The 14,577-nt window shown below is 38.8% G+C and overlaps 1 protein-coding gene across 8 annotated transcripts in view; it reads right to left on the bottom strand.

Annotated features, from left to right (window-relative positions):
* Positions 1-1,318: 1,318 nt before the first annotated feature.
* The window catches only part of tmem108 (transmembrane protein 108), a 130,519-nt gene continuing 117,260 nt past the window's right edge, over positions 1,319-14,577 (bottom strand). For 4 of the 8 annotated variants that reach the window (XM_087309286.1, XM_087309281.1, XM_087309287.2 and 1 more), the window contains exons 3-6: positions 9,172-10,344; positions 8,799-8,950; positions 6,857-6,920; positions 1,319-3,334 (exon numbers count right to left, since the gene is read on the bottom strand). In XM_087309286.1, coding sequence (XP_087165412.1) covers positions 3,309-3,334; positions 6,857-6,920; positions 8,799-8,950; positions 9,172-10,344 — 1,415 coding nt within the window. In that variant the 3' untranslated portion in view covers positions 1,319-3,308. The remainder of the gene's footprint in view (positions 3,335-6,856; positions 6,921-8,798; positions 8,951-9,171; positions 10,345-14,577) is intronic. The other 4 variants (XM_087309283.1, XM_087309280.1, XM_087309284.2 and 1 more) reach the window with 1 other exon arrangement.

Below are 14,577 nucleotides of genomic sequence, written 5' to 3'. Positions count from 1 at the left end.
TATATATATATATATATATGTATATATATATATATATATATATATATATATATATATATATGTATATATATATATATATATATATATATATATATATATATATATAAAGATAAAGTGCTAGCATTTGACAAAGGAGAACTTCTCTCCTAGTTCAGTGCTGGATTCAGCTAAAAACTCCTCCAACCGACGAAGCTGTGGATTGTGAGCCACAACCTGTAAGTATTTTTATTTGTTAAAATCGATCAACTACAGGCATAGTTTCTAGCGTTAACGGTATGTTATAGGGAGTACGTAAACAAGGATGTAAACAATGCTGTTTGACTGCTATCAGTATAGCTTCAAATTAATATATATTAGTCAAACCCCTGTAAGCAACCACAATATTCAGCAGTGTCTCTCTATGCAGTATCTATCTATGTGACTGATTTCTGTGCATTCTAAATCTCAAATAACAAATTCACAAAAGATATGAGAACATTTCATATTGCACATGCTTGTTCCGAATATATGTGAAAGACACTTGTCAGGTTTTATTTTAGAGAGCAGGCATGTGCTCTTCATATCTTTGCTTACAGCTGCTCTGACTGGACTGTTTACAAAGCATACACTGTTGCCAACTATTTTTAATAAAAAGGCACTAAGCTCTGTCCGAAAAGTCGCTAGATTACACCGTCAATATTCATTTGCATATTACGCACGTCATCACGTTCTATGGTTAATAAAGGGGTATTTATTTTTGCACTACGCTTTATGTATGCATGTAAATTTAACAAAATGTATTGCTGTTTGCATGCAGTGTATCAATATAGATGTGTAGTTAATTTGCAGTAATCTCTCAGATGTAATATTTAGACAAGTTCTGTCACTAAAACATCTGTGATTGTGAACAAGAAAAAAAGAAATGGTCAAATTAAATAGTAAAAATAAAGGAGAAGCAGATCGGTTTGACTGCACAAGGGAAAAACACTCCCTGTGTTAAATCATTTGCTGTCGGTACGCAAAAAAAAGACCTTGCACTTAAAGGGTTGCACATATTAGAATTTTACAGTCAAGACTACATTTGTGAAAATGACCTATTTTTTTAAAAGGATAAATAATGATTTTGAGCTCATGTAACGGAGGCCAGCTACTTACTAGCTGAGTAGCTGAATATAATCAAAGTAAGATATCTGAAAAAAATAACTTGATTTCCAACAAGTGAAGCATGAGAACACAGTGCTTTGCATAAACACAACCAAGTCTAAAAAATACACCCCTTAAAATAATGACATTTTAAAACCCCGAATACAGATTTACAAAAAAAGTAATCAGACTGAAGAAGCCTTTAAAGCCTTTTTATTTGTATTGCTCAGCAGTAAAAAGTACAGTTTTTGTGCTACAAAAAGATTAGACATGATTCATATTATGTGAGAGCGTTTTTTCCTGTCAGCTGAGCAAATACCTCCATCTCCTTACATATATAAAACTCATGCCAGCAAAACAAAGTAATAAAAATAGATGGAAACAATAAAAAAACAAAACAGAAAAGATCATAAAACAACATACATATAAAAAGTCTTGGTAACACTTTTGTTTAGGTCACTATTCATGCTATTAACTACTGGCTTATTGTCGATTATTACCTGTTCATAAGTAGTTATAAAGAATGATTTTGCATTCCTAATCCTACCCAAAACCTAAACACAACTTATATCTTACTAGCTATTAATAATCAGCTAATTAGCAGTTTATTAAGCTCTGAGCGTTCGCTGATAGTTTGTTAATACTGTGAATTGTGACCTAAACTAAAGTGTTACCAAAGTCTGCTAAGCATACAGAACAAAAATAAGATATGTATAAAGGAAAGAGATCACGATATGGTTTTGAAACATTACATTGAACCATCCTCAGCGATGTGTTCAAAGAAAGTACAAAACAAAATAGTTTCTCTGTAAGTCTCTTTATATCTAACAATTACACTCTATTACATCCAGTGATATCATTGACATTCATCTAAAAGTTGTACGATACAGCAGTAAGCAATCGAAGAGAATTTATTTTGGTCTCATTTATTGTTGTCAATGTTCACACAAGAGACAGAGACAGACAGAACCACAAGCACGCTCATTCACGCTTCACTAGGAAAAAAACATATATCTTTTAACAAAATATATATATATTTAGCCAACCTGTGAAGCAATAGTAGTGCCGTTTTCATCAGAGCATGACGTAGCAAATAAACAAACATAGTGGTTTGATATTAATATTAAAAAGAATGCATTTCTAATACAGTTACAGTGTAATGCTTAGCCCTGCTTATGGAGGTTGAACACAAACACATCCAACATATGAACAGTGATAGCATTACCATACAAAGGGCTTTGTATGAGGCATTTCATTGGCGTTTATTCATTCTTTTACACTTGCTTGCAACGGTGTTGACGTGAGCGAATCTTTAGGGTGTTTGTGACAACCAAATCTTCTTGAATGAAATGAAATCCCATTTGATATCTAGCTCAAAGACACACATACACCTCAAATCAGTAAAGATGCATGCAACAAGACATTTACGCACACGGAAACATCTATGGGACAATTGTCATTTTGTATTTTGGCTGGTGACTCATCTAGGGGACAAAGCAGTCATGATTTGTCCTCCATCAAATGCGAACAAAACAAATAAAACTGACTCAAGTTCCTCCAAAAGGGAAGCGAGGGTTGCTGCAGTACCCACTGGACTCATTCCAGAAGCATTCCAGAATCAACGCCCTTTACCCCTCCATCCCCTTACTGAATTCAAGTGCGGCAGGCTTTTTTTTTTGTTTTTTTTTAAGTAATCATATTAAGTGTTTTGGGTAACGTCACACAAGCATCCTTACATGTTTCTCAGCACTCTGCACCACCAAAGCCACTGGAACATAAGAGCAACCACACTGTTTTTATTCAAAAAAGACATAAAAACCCTTATCACAATGAAGCGTCGGTAGAAAATCCACATCAGAAAAATATGCAGGGGCTCCCGCTCATAGTAAATCACATTTGTTCTTTTTTCCTCATATTCTGTCAGCTCCTTGAAACCAGTTTCATACTGTATATAAACTGTAGTCTCTGAATATTCACCACATTTATGTTTATATATATTTATTGGTAGATATATATATATGTATTCTTTAAAAATGCGAGCAAACAAAAGGGACAGAAAAATCGTCAGGGATTTTGTCTCTTTAATATAATGTGTTTAGATATCAGAAGCCTTGTCTCTGTTGATGAAGAGAGTCTCTTGGCAAAACGGGTTCACTAGAACCACACCGCTATCACTGTAGTCACCATTAGGGGGCAGACACGTCTCTTGTTCCTGAAACACAAAACCCAAATGAACGTTAGCACAGTTTACTTGCTTTTAAGCTAGCTAAATGGCTAATCACTCAAGAGCAGCTGGTACTAGAGCTAAGGCGAAAGATACAGGTATTGTTCTCAGGATCTATGCTCTTACAGACACAAACATGTATTTTATGTGGAGTGGTGATTGAGCTCTATTGCCATGGAGACGGTGTGTAAAATGAATGGGAGGAAATGAAGGAAGAAGCGGGTAAAATTGCACCTGAGAGGGAAGACAACTTATTATGAGGCTCTAGAGTCTAAAATTGTGTGTTTGGGCACACATTTAAAGTAACCCTGCTAAAAAGTCCAGCTTCAACCAGCCTAGGCTGATTGGCTTGTTTTAGCTGGTTAAACAGCGTGGTTTTAGAGGGGTTTTGGCCATTTCTAGGCTGGTTTCCAGCCATTTCCAGCCTGTTCTTAGCTGGTCAGACTGGAAATTAACCAGCTAAATCCAGCTAAAACCAGCTTGACCAGCCTGGTTTAAGCTGGACATAGCTGGTTTTTGCTGGGCTCCCGGCCTGGGTAGGCTGGTCAAGCTGGTCTTAGCTGGTCATTTCCCAGCCTGACCAGCTAAGACCAGGCTCGAAATGGCTGGAAACCAGCCTGAAAATGGCCAAAACCCCTCTAAAACCAGCCTGGTTGACCAGCTAAAATCAGCCAACCAGCCTAGGCTGGTTTAATCTGTTTTTTCAGTAGGGAACACTCTACTTTTACAAGTCTCCTAACAGTTGAGTTTTATTTTTGAATCCATTCAGCCATTCTCCGGGTATGGTGGCATAGATATATACACTAGTTATCGCATACGAACCCTAAGTATGCCCTAATACCTCCACCGTATTTTTTCCCAGGACAAAAGTCATTAAACCACACTTAGTCAAGACCAAAGCCAATCTGAAGATGCTGGACTTTAGAGCTATGTACGGGTTTAGTAACAAGCTAACAAATAAGAAAACAAAGCATAAAGGCTTAACATTTAATAGGTACGATTTCGTTTTTTTATGATTTCATATGTTACGAACTTTTGTACAAACAAGTAACGTTATTGATGATAATAGAGTCACAACTGCACTGACCATAAGGCAAAGTAGCACCAACTTGCACTAAATTCTAGGCTTATGCTAGTTTTAGTCTAGTTCTAGGCTAAGTGAAGTAACGGCTAGTTTTTGAAGTTCCTAATAGCATAACAGTGCCTGAGCCTTAATGTGCATATTTTGCACCCTAAATTATTTAATATTAAAATGTTATATACCAATTACAGTAGAACAGAAAGGTGGATAATATGCAAACTGAGACGCAGGGATATCGATAGTTCACACAATTTGTTTATAACGAAGATTTATTCACAAACAAATCACTTCCTTCATTAGAATTAGAAGTGAAAGTGAGAGAGGGGGTGTGTTTCTAAACATGGATTAGATCAAATTTAACAGGGAGGCAGGATAATACATTTCTGTGCACAAACACACACTCTTGTCAGTAATGCCCATATGATCACTTATCCATCGATGTAGAAAAGCGATGTAAAATTATAAATTTCGTAACTTAAAAAAAAATGTTTGCATACTGATCCACCGTGAAAACCCGATCATAGATATACATATATATGTATATATCTATGGCTCTATGGTCCCACATTCACTTCAAAGAATGCTACCCTGTACCAACAGGGCAGCTCTATTGACGCATTCCTTCAAATAGACAACAATAGCATAGACTACATCTAATGTAAATATCTATGGTCTGGTGGCAGCACTTTAAGCTTAGCTTAGGCCCCATTTACACTAGTGCGTTTTAGTTTTAAAACGGCGTTTTAGAATGAAAATGATCCGCGTCCACACTTGCGTTTTACCCAGTGTTTCTGAACAGCTCTCCATCCACACCAAAACGCTGAAAACGCACATCACATGACCACACACACACACACTCTCGGGCAAGCGCTGCAGCCCATCTACCCAGATGAGAGCTGTGCTAGTCGGACTTCTCATCAAGCATCTCCCGCTGGATCTAATCTCACTATATTTATTAAACAGGATATTTCATTCATCTTGTTGTCTTTATCTAACGACATATTCCCTGACTTTGGTCATTGGAATCTATTACTTGTTCTCAGGTAACGTGTTTTGGCTGAGCGCAAAGATAAGGTAATGATTAATGTAACCACGTAGCCTAAATTCTGTATATTGACTGATCGCTTGCCTTTATTTCCTATAATGTATAAACTTATTGTATGTTATACTTTTATAATGGCTATTATCGAAAATTAAAACTGATATTCAAAAGTAAGGGTGTGTTTCGTATTTTAACTGAAATTGAAAGGAGGCAGTTGTTATAGGCTCCGTTTTGTTATTAATATCCACACGAGGAACATGACGCTCCTATATGCAGCACGACGCCTCAACATTTCTGCTGTCTGTTAAGTTGCTAATATTAAAATGAAAATAGGCAGTTCCTTAAATCATGTTTACATTTTATTGTTGAGAAAGTGAAACAACGTAGCCAGGGTGATGCGAATGAAGTTATAATGTTCCCTTTGAAGATTTACCCATGTCCTCGGTAAAGTCTGTTTTCCATATCAAACTGAGAAGAAGAGACTGCAGCCTTGATCAAACTTGCGAAGTCTGAACTTACAAGGAGAGGATGAAGGACTGAACTGTGTGTGTTAGGCTACTTAATATTGAGGAAAAGCCCAAATCAAATTTCTGCAGTCCCGCCTCCGTTTTCAGATGTCTCCGTTTTCCATCATCCACACTGAGACGGAGCAGCAGCGTTTTATAATGAAAACGGCCTCTCCAGCGTTTTCAAAACGCTCCTTTTCGGCGCTCGAGAACTCCGGCGTAGTGTGGACGGTTAGCGTAACCGTAGCAAAACTTATGCGTTTTCAAACTAAAACGCATTAGTGTAAACGGGGCCTTAGCTTAGTTGAGCATAGATCATTGAATGTTATTAGACAATTAGCATATTAAAAAGGTTTTAAATGGTTTAAAATGGCAGCAAAGTGATTGATGCTTTATTATTAATGAGTGTTTAGTCAATAGTTATATCGACGTATAGCAAATTTTCATTTTCCATCAGTAAATTTTTTAAAATAAGAGTTTTAATAACTTTCCTATTGAAAGCTTGACTATTCTGTATTTCCATTGTGTACTAAAACTCTTATTTTGAAGAATTTCAGCGAGATAATGGCGATCTACTTATGCTAAGCTAAAGGTACTCCCACCAGACCCGGTGATCGGCTGAATGGATTACAAAAATCGTAAAACTCAGCTATTTAACTCTAGGAGGCTTATGAAAAAAGCTCATATTCAGAACAAAAATAAATAAATCGCAGTGCTACTTTAAGGACTTTTTTTTAAGATATCAAAATCATTTAATCTATCCATCTATCAAAAGCTAAGGGACTTAATTGAAAAAGGGTGACAACTGAATAAATGATAAAAAAGCAGGGAATGGATTTCACTGTTGCTCCTCTAAGAGAGGTAAAGGGTGATATGAACACCTGTACACCACTGGCATCCAAAGCATGATTCTTCAATTTCATCATCATCATCGTCATCATAATCCTGTCAGAAAATGCCAGCAAGCAGGAAAAAAAGGTGGGTAAAAGAAGGATGGAGAGATTGAGAATGAAGATGTCACTGAATGGATGATGGTAATAATCTGATAAGGGAGACCAACTAAGCACCAATAAGTTAACAAATGAGACATTTTGGTCACTGCACACCAGGTGGCGATATATTACATGAATTGTAAACCATGCTAAGGCACTCTCAGTTAGCAGTGAGTTTTTTTCAAGTGCACATCGTCTTGATTGCAATGATTACTGTTCATTTCATAATGATACCCCAGCAAGGAATAAGCTATGAATATCTACTGTATATTTGTGCCAATCACATGAACAGAGTAGTGTTTCTGTTCATAAAAGCATCAAATTAAATGAAAGATTTAGTACAGGGATTGGCGAAACTATATGCTAAAAAATCTGTATAGACCGTTTTCAATTTTTGCTGGCCTCCTCTGCCTCTTTACAGTATTTTACAGTGCAGTGTTTACAGGGACAGTATAAATGAAATTATTTTTTAATGAAATAATGGAGAAAAGAGGGGGAAATGCTGCAAGCTAGGTTCAAACCCATATTAAACACATGAACACCAAGGCTCAGCATGTCAGGGCATGTGTATTAACCGCTCTACAGTACATAAATTAAACATTCTGGAGTTAAGATTTTAAATATTGAAGTGACAACCTTTGTTTATCTTTGGAACACAAATTAAGATACTTTAGCTTAAATCTTAGAGAATCATCCTCAACACAGATCAGCGTATCTTCTGTGTATCAATTGGAATATTAATCTACGAGAATATTTCAAGCAGTTTCCTTTCCACTGGGTCAGTATATAGCAGGGGTGCCAGCCCTCCATGACCGAATTTGGACACCCCTGGTATAGAGCATGCGTTCATAAGAGTATTGTTTGTGCCATGCTCGGTCACCTGCTGATATAAACCTCGGATGTCTTTTGTTTGTGTTTCAAACTGAGCAAACCTTATACTGATACTGAAGAGAAGAAAGTTATTGTTTTTGCATGTACACAATACATACTAAATACAAAAGTATTCAGACTGAATGAGTGAAGACACATGAACTGTTTTGATGATTTATATTTGGTTTCTGGAATTTGTCAGGACTCTTACTGTCTATGGAGGATCAGGCACCTCATAATTCATCTATTCATTTTCTTTTTGGCTTAGTCCCTTTATTAATCCAGTGTCGTCTCAGCGGAATGAACCGCTAACTTATCCAGCAAATGTTTTACGCAGCGGATGCCCTTCCAGCTGCAACCCATCTCTGGGAAACATCCATACACACTCATTCGCAGTCATACACTATGGACAATTTAGCCTACCCAATTCACCTAAGCGCAGGTCTTTGGACTGTGGGGGCAACCAGAGCACCCGGAGGAAAGCCATGCAAATGCAGGGAGAACATGCAAACTCCACACAGAAACACCAACTGACCCAGCTGATGCTCGAACCAGCGACCTTCTTGCTGTGAGGAGACAGCACTACCTACTTTGCCACTGCGTCGCCTACTTCAGAATTCATCCAAAAGTTAATTTGGGCTCTGAAGATGGGCAAAGGTCTTAAGGAATGATATGAGGGTGAGTACTTATTGACAGAATTATTTTATTTGATTAACTTTGGGGCACTTTGTAAAATTCCAGGCTTATTCTTATAATCAACAGCAAGCTCAGTTCAGATTTCTTTCCAGCTAATCAACAACCGAACAAAACAAAGTACCTGCTCTACATTTTTTTCATTTTCTATAATCTGTTTCACTCAGAATGTACAGCACAGTACGCAAGAAAAGCTACATCTGTCACATAGCAACTTTAAACACACAGAAAGCAGAGGCTGAAATGTCTTCCAGGACTTTGTCAGTACCTCAGCCTCCAGTGATTGTATCTCGCGTGGGAGCTCCACAGCATGACGGGTGAAATAATCCATTGTGATGGCATCGTTCCAGTAGCTCAAGTTGTTCTCCTGAGAAGCAGACTTCTTCTTTTTCCTCATACAGCATACGGTAAGCAGCACGGCTGAAGAGATGAAGAAACAGATTATTATTCCATATCTAACTCTTTTCCATGTAAGCTTTAGGACTTCATCAATCATTTCTGAATTTTGTGTTTTAGAAAGTTCACTAAGGCACAAAAGGGAATATTAAGCTATCCTGCCTCTTTGGAAAAAGTTTGTGTCAGTACTGGCAGAGAAAGTACAAGTTTTGAAAGCTGGAGGAAGTGTGATATTGGTTACTCACAGCATGTAGAGACAGGCACGCTAATGGCAAGAACCAACCACACAATGTCCATTTTGTCCAGGCAGATGGTGTTTTTTTCATGAGGAGGACCTAGTGCAGGACCTGACTGGTTTCCGGATCCCCATGGGCCTTGTGTGGTGGCTGGGACCTGCCTGTTCATGAAGCTCCCACTATCAGTGGAGGGCACCTCCGACATGTCCGAATCATTAGCTGCAGGCCGTAAAGAGTCAGTGCTGTTGAGAACATCTGTGGCATTAGTCGGGGAGATAAGAAATTCAACTGTCATGTTGGTTGTTCCATTGGTGCCAACTTCAACAGTGTTTGAACTCTCAGTGCTAATGTGGTTTGAAGGTGGGGCTAAAGCTGGAGGAGGAGACTGTATGTAAGTTTGTGCCAAAGCTCCTCCCACAGTGTCCAACGGTAGAGTGGGATTCTCTGTTATCGACAAACTACGCAATGTAATGGTGTGTTGCGCAGACACCTTGTTCACGTTCTGGCTTCTGTGGGCTTTGAAGAGTGAAAAGGATGAAGGTGATGATTGATGTTGAATGGGATCAATGGGTTTGCTCATCTTTTCAGTGTCTGCCACATCATGTTCAGTCCCTGAGACAAAAGAATGACCCGAACCAGAATTTGTGGCTCGCTGTCCACTGACCAAACCAGGAGTACTGATTTGATTTGTACGAAGCAAACCAGAGGGCTCGAATTGGTTCACTGGCTTTCTACTGATTGTACTCGGCTTATCTGTATTAGTGCTGAAGTTCTGGTCTTGGGTTCTAGTGCTGAAAACCTTAGAGTTTGTTCTACTGAATATGCTTCCAGGGGTCAGTTCGGGCACTTCTGCTTTATTGAGGGGGATTCCTGGTTGTGCCTGTTCTCTAGGAGCAAAGTGATGGACCCCTACTGTTGTTGTCTGAACTATGGCAGAAGGAACAGTGGTCTTCGGTGTCTGGAAAAAGTCAACAGCAGTGGGTCTTCGGATGGCTTCTAGAGAGGCCAGCGCCTGGTTGTGCAGATTCCCAGTACTGGAACCCTCCTGCCAGCTCAAGAGCCCTGGTGAAAGGGTTCTGCTGCTCGTGGACATGGAGACAAGGTCCCGAGGGGGTTGGCTGGGGTGAAGCTCCTCTGTGGAGAACACCAGCCCAGCTGGCACAAACAGAATCAGTAGAATGCCTGCAAACGGAAAAGCAGACGGTAAGTACTAATAATACACAAGTCATGCATTTATGCTAAACACTGAAGGCATATACAGCATGTACGGAACAAAGTCTCTTACATGACTTTTCTGAGATAAGCAGTATTAGTCAAGTTACTTAATTAGAGATTGAATGCTGATAAGGTTACTAAGCGCATCACTTATCGTCTTATGGTTCTAAATAGTGTATTATGACACGAGTGTATTAGTAAAGAAGCCATAAAACTGCTTTATGACACCTGATGATCAGAGTGAGGTCATTGTTTCATCTGAATGACATTGTAGTTGCCATAGAAACCAAGATTCAGCAGGAGGACGGTGAGTGATGAGAGAGCAACATCACAAATTATATCAAGAAGACATGGAACAATATTCAATACAAATGAAGTGAGTGTGATTGCTGTGTTTTGTAGGTTTTCAAAATGGGACTTTTAACTATAGATAACACACACAGAACCCTTTAATGCTTCTGTATTTATTCAGTTTATATTTTATGACAGTGTTTCATAATGACAAAAGATGAAATTTTACTTAAGGTGCAGTTATAGCTACCAACTGCACGGTATAACCTGTATTTGTAACAAACACTTTTCCACATGTACTGTAGTGCATTAGTTAACAATAAGAGCTGTGCATGCATAGAAGTTTAGTAAATCTGAAGCGTTCTACCAATCAAAAGCCACCAGTGGTGGAGTAAGCTGTGAAGAAAGAAAACAGACAGTATTTCATTCAAGCTCTGATGCTAATTCCTTATTTCCATATCAAACACAAGCATGCCCATGCTAGAAGCCTACATGACTGTGATGACAAAATGACCATGCTGATTTCAAAGTTGACTACTGCAGTATATAAGCATTGACAGTGCTTGCAGTGTCCTTTTTTTGGGGGGGAATCAAAAAAGCATTGCATCTCCTATCCAGTCTTACCAATCTAACACAACATTAATAAAACATCATCCTGTAAATAAAACATGAATCGCTGCTCATTTCACAACAAAGTGGCGCGTTTAGATCAGACACAAGCTTTCAAGCTTGCTCCCTATTGCACACATTCTCAACAGACTCCCAGAGCGTTTAACAAGCTGGGGATCTGAAGGTTCACACAGCAACTGAAATCTTCTGAAAATGAGCCTCCTAATTCAATGTAAACACACTGTAGTCCTATTAGCAAGCTATTTTGGATTAATTTACCAAATAAAAAACATTAGAATTGTCAAAATGGTTTAAAAATATATCTGATCTTTTTATTCACATACTTAGGGTTAATTATCTTGGTATTTTGAGATTCATCCCCTCATTGATATTGTATTTATACGATAATCGAAAATTATGTTAAATCAATTCAAGAGTTTACACAGGGCATGCTGTCCCTCCCATTTGCAGGGCGAGAGGGGAGTTTGAGCTCAGGTAGGTCTCGAGAACTCCCCTGCTTATTTATGGATAATGACAAATTAGGGATTGCTATGAAGAGATAAACTGCTTAATAAAACTGGTCAGCTATTGTGCCAATTTTGGTCAATTCACCTATGTCGCATGTCTTTGGACTGTTGGAGGAAACCTGAGAACCCAGGCGAAACCCATGCGAGCATGGGGAGAACAGGTAAAATCCGCACAAAATGTTGACTGGCCTGGAAAGGACTTGAACCAGGGACGTTCTTGCTGAGGCAACACTGCTAAGCCACTGTGCTGTAAAGTCGCTGTAATTCATTACAAACATGCACTGTTTGAAAAACGTTTTAAACTTGTAAAAACTCACTCTTGGTTACATTTGATGATAATCGATGATCACAGGGAGCTGTACAGATCTTTTATTTCCAATTGCTTTGCGCACATTAATCTGCATTAATACGAAGACATGTTAATGTGCGGCTATCAATCAATTTGGTGGGCAGGGAAACTGCACTCCTATGTCACGTTGCGGTCTGCCTCAAAACGGAAGGAATTTGGATCCTATTTTAACATCAGGAAATTTTTCAAAAGAGACGTATTTTGTTTATATCACTCCAGTATGACTGTGGACACTATCCGACTACCGACAGTTCTCTTCAAACAACATACAAAAGACGACTTTCATCATATAGGTGCTCTTTAAGAGGATTAAACATAAAACAATTAATTTGTCCCCAAAAACCAAAGAATTGTATTGTTTCAACTCATTTTAAATACGTATTTTGAACAACCAGCAAAAGTCATTATTAAGGGTATCTAAGGCTGCTTTATAAAAGACAAATAGGGTAGTGTGGTTTGACGTAAATATCTATTTATATCTATATTTCTAATTGATATTGTTTTTTGATCATGTTATATGTTATTTGATGTTATTCGAAGTCAAGAAATCCAAAATGCTTTAACTGCATATGTAGATCTATGTTTAATAACTGTCTACAGAAACATGCATTTACATAACAGCCAATTAATTGCAATGGATTTACCAACCTAGGCTCATTCTGAAAACGTAGCCCTGCGGACGTTTTTGGAGACCCCGATTTACATGGCCGGAGGTAAGTATGGCTGCAATTCGTTTTTTCAAGCGAACTCTAAGGGGCGGTGTGACGCCGCTCCTCTTCACCCTCGCCGGCTGACGGCTTACCTCCTCCGAGTGGGGGGTTTCCTGACCAGTTTGTCCAGTTAGCTTGTCGTGTTACTTCGACTGAGCGGAGGCCCGGAGGAGGAGCCGGCTGTGTTCGACGACTGGGCTCGAGTCCGTGGAAAAGCGGTTCCAGAAATCAGGTAAGACAAAAAACAATCCAAAAAATAAGCAATCGAGTTCGTAACGGGGTGAGAATGTGGTGAAATCCGAAAACGCAGTCAAAATCAGACGAGAGCTTTTCTTTTTCTGGACGGCTTTTGTAAATTGTCACTTGGGTTTAGGGAAGGAGGAGGAGGGTGGCTGGGATTGGCCAGCCGCCCAGTTAATTTTTCAGTCATTCAGTCAGTCAGTTAGTCGGACAGACAGTCGATTGACAGCGTCCTTCGGCGGCTTTTTACGTGAGAACAGCGTCAGCGAGAACGGCATGAGCTCGCGAGAGGCGTTCGAAATGCGAAAACAAAAACTGCACAAATACGTACCTCCCGGGACATATTTCGCGTTCTCCAGAAACGTCCGCGGGGCTATGTTTCCAGAATGAGCCTGGGTTGGGATTTACACTGTAAATTAGACCATAAATTACATGATTTACAGTGAGTTCTCAAAAGCGCAATAATTAATTACTGTTTTAATAATGAATATTTGATACGGTAATACCAGCTAAAAATGTTTTGTACTACTTAGTACATTGGATTACTTCCAGAGATAATAATGGCATCCAATTCGGTATCTGACAATTTCAGGCAGTTCCAGCAACTTTAGGTGAAAGTGTACTGTATATCAGACAATCTTTAAACAGGCTGTAGGTGTTCTGTCTCGCCTGTGATTGTTTAAATGGAATGATATTCCAACCTACAATGATACAAGAACATGTCCAACGTGGGTAAATCACGATAATCCACCAGTGACGTACAGTATGTGTGTGTTTTAGCTTGTGTTTGAATGAAAGTGAGAACGAAGCAGAGAAAAACATTTGTCATACTACTATTTTTTGCTTTTAAAAACACTGGCCTTTACCAAGGTTATCTCCCATCTATCAATGAATGACTCACTCTCTAGTGACATTTATGCTAGCACACACAAACACACACTCCTCACACTCCTCTGACTCACAGTGTAATAGTGAGGAGGAGGCAGAGGAGGACAGCACATAATACATCACAGCACTGGCTGAAAACACACATTATACTTCGCTAGATGAGCACTGGACCATACACGGTCTGTGGGTGTTACTTTACCTAAAGGCGCATGTGATGTCTATTAGGTTAATTTTCGTTAAATCTAACCGCTATTGTTACAAATTAATAGTTTGTTAATACATTAAACTGTTCTTGTACCTTATTTTAATTTACTGTTGATACTGGTACACTATTTGTACACGTTGATACTTTTTATGCACTTTGATTCATTTTACTATGACCCTTACACCACCACCAACAGCCTGAACTTTTGATACAAGGCAGGTTGGATCCATGCTTTCATGTTGTTGACACCAAATTCTGAAATCGAGACTCATCAGACCAGGCAACGTTTTCCAATTTTTTATTGTCCAGTTTTGGTAAGCCTGTGTAAATTGTAGCCTCAGTTTCCTGTTCTTAACTGACAGGAGTGGCACTTTGGTGTGG

This window comes from Danio rerio, chromosome 24 (genome assembly GCF_052040795.2).
Source record: "Danio rerio strain M-AB ecotype USA chromosome 24, GRCz13ab, whole genome shotgun sequence".
Taxonomy (NCBI): domain Eukaryota; kingdom Metazoa; phylum Chordata; class Actinopteri; order Cypriniformes; family Danionidae; genus Danio; species Danio rerio.
This window is presented reverse-complemented; position numbering and strand designations above follow the sequence as displayed.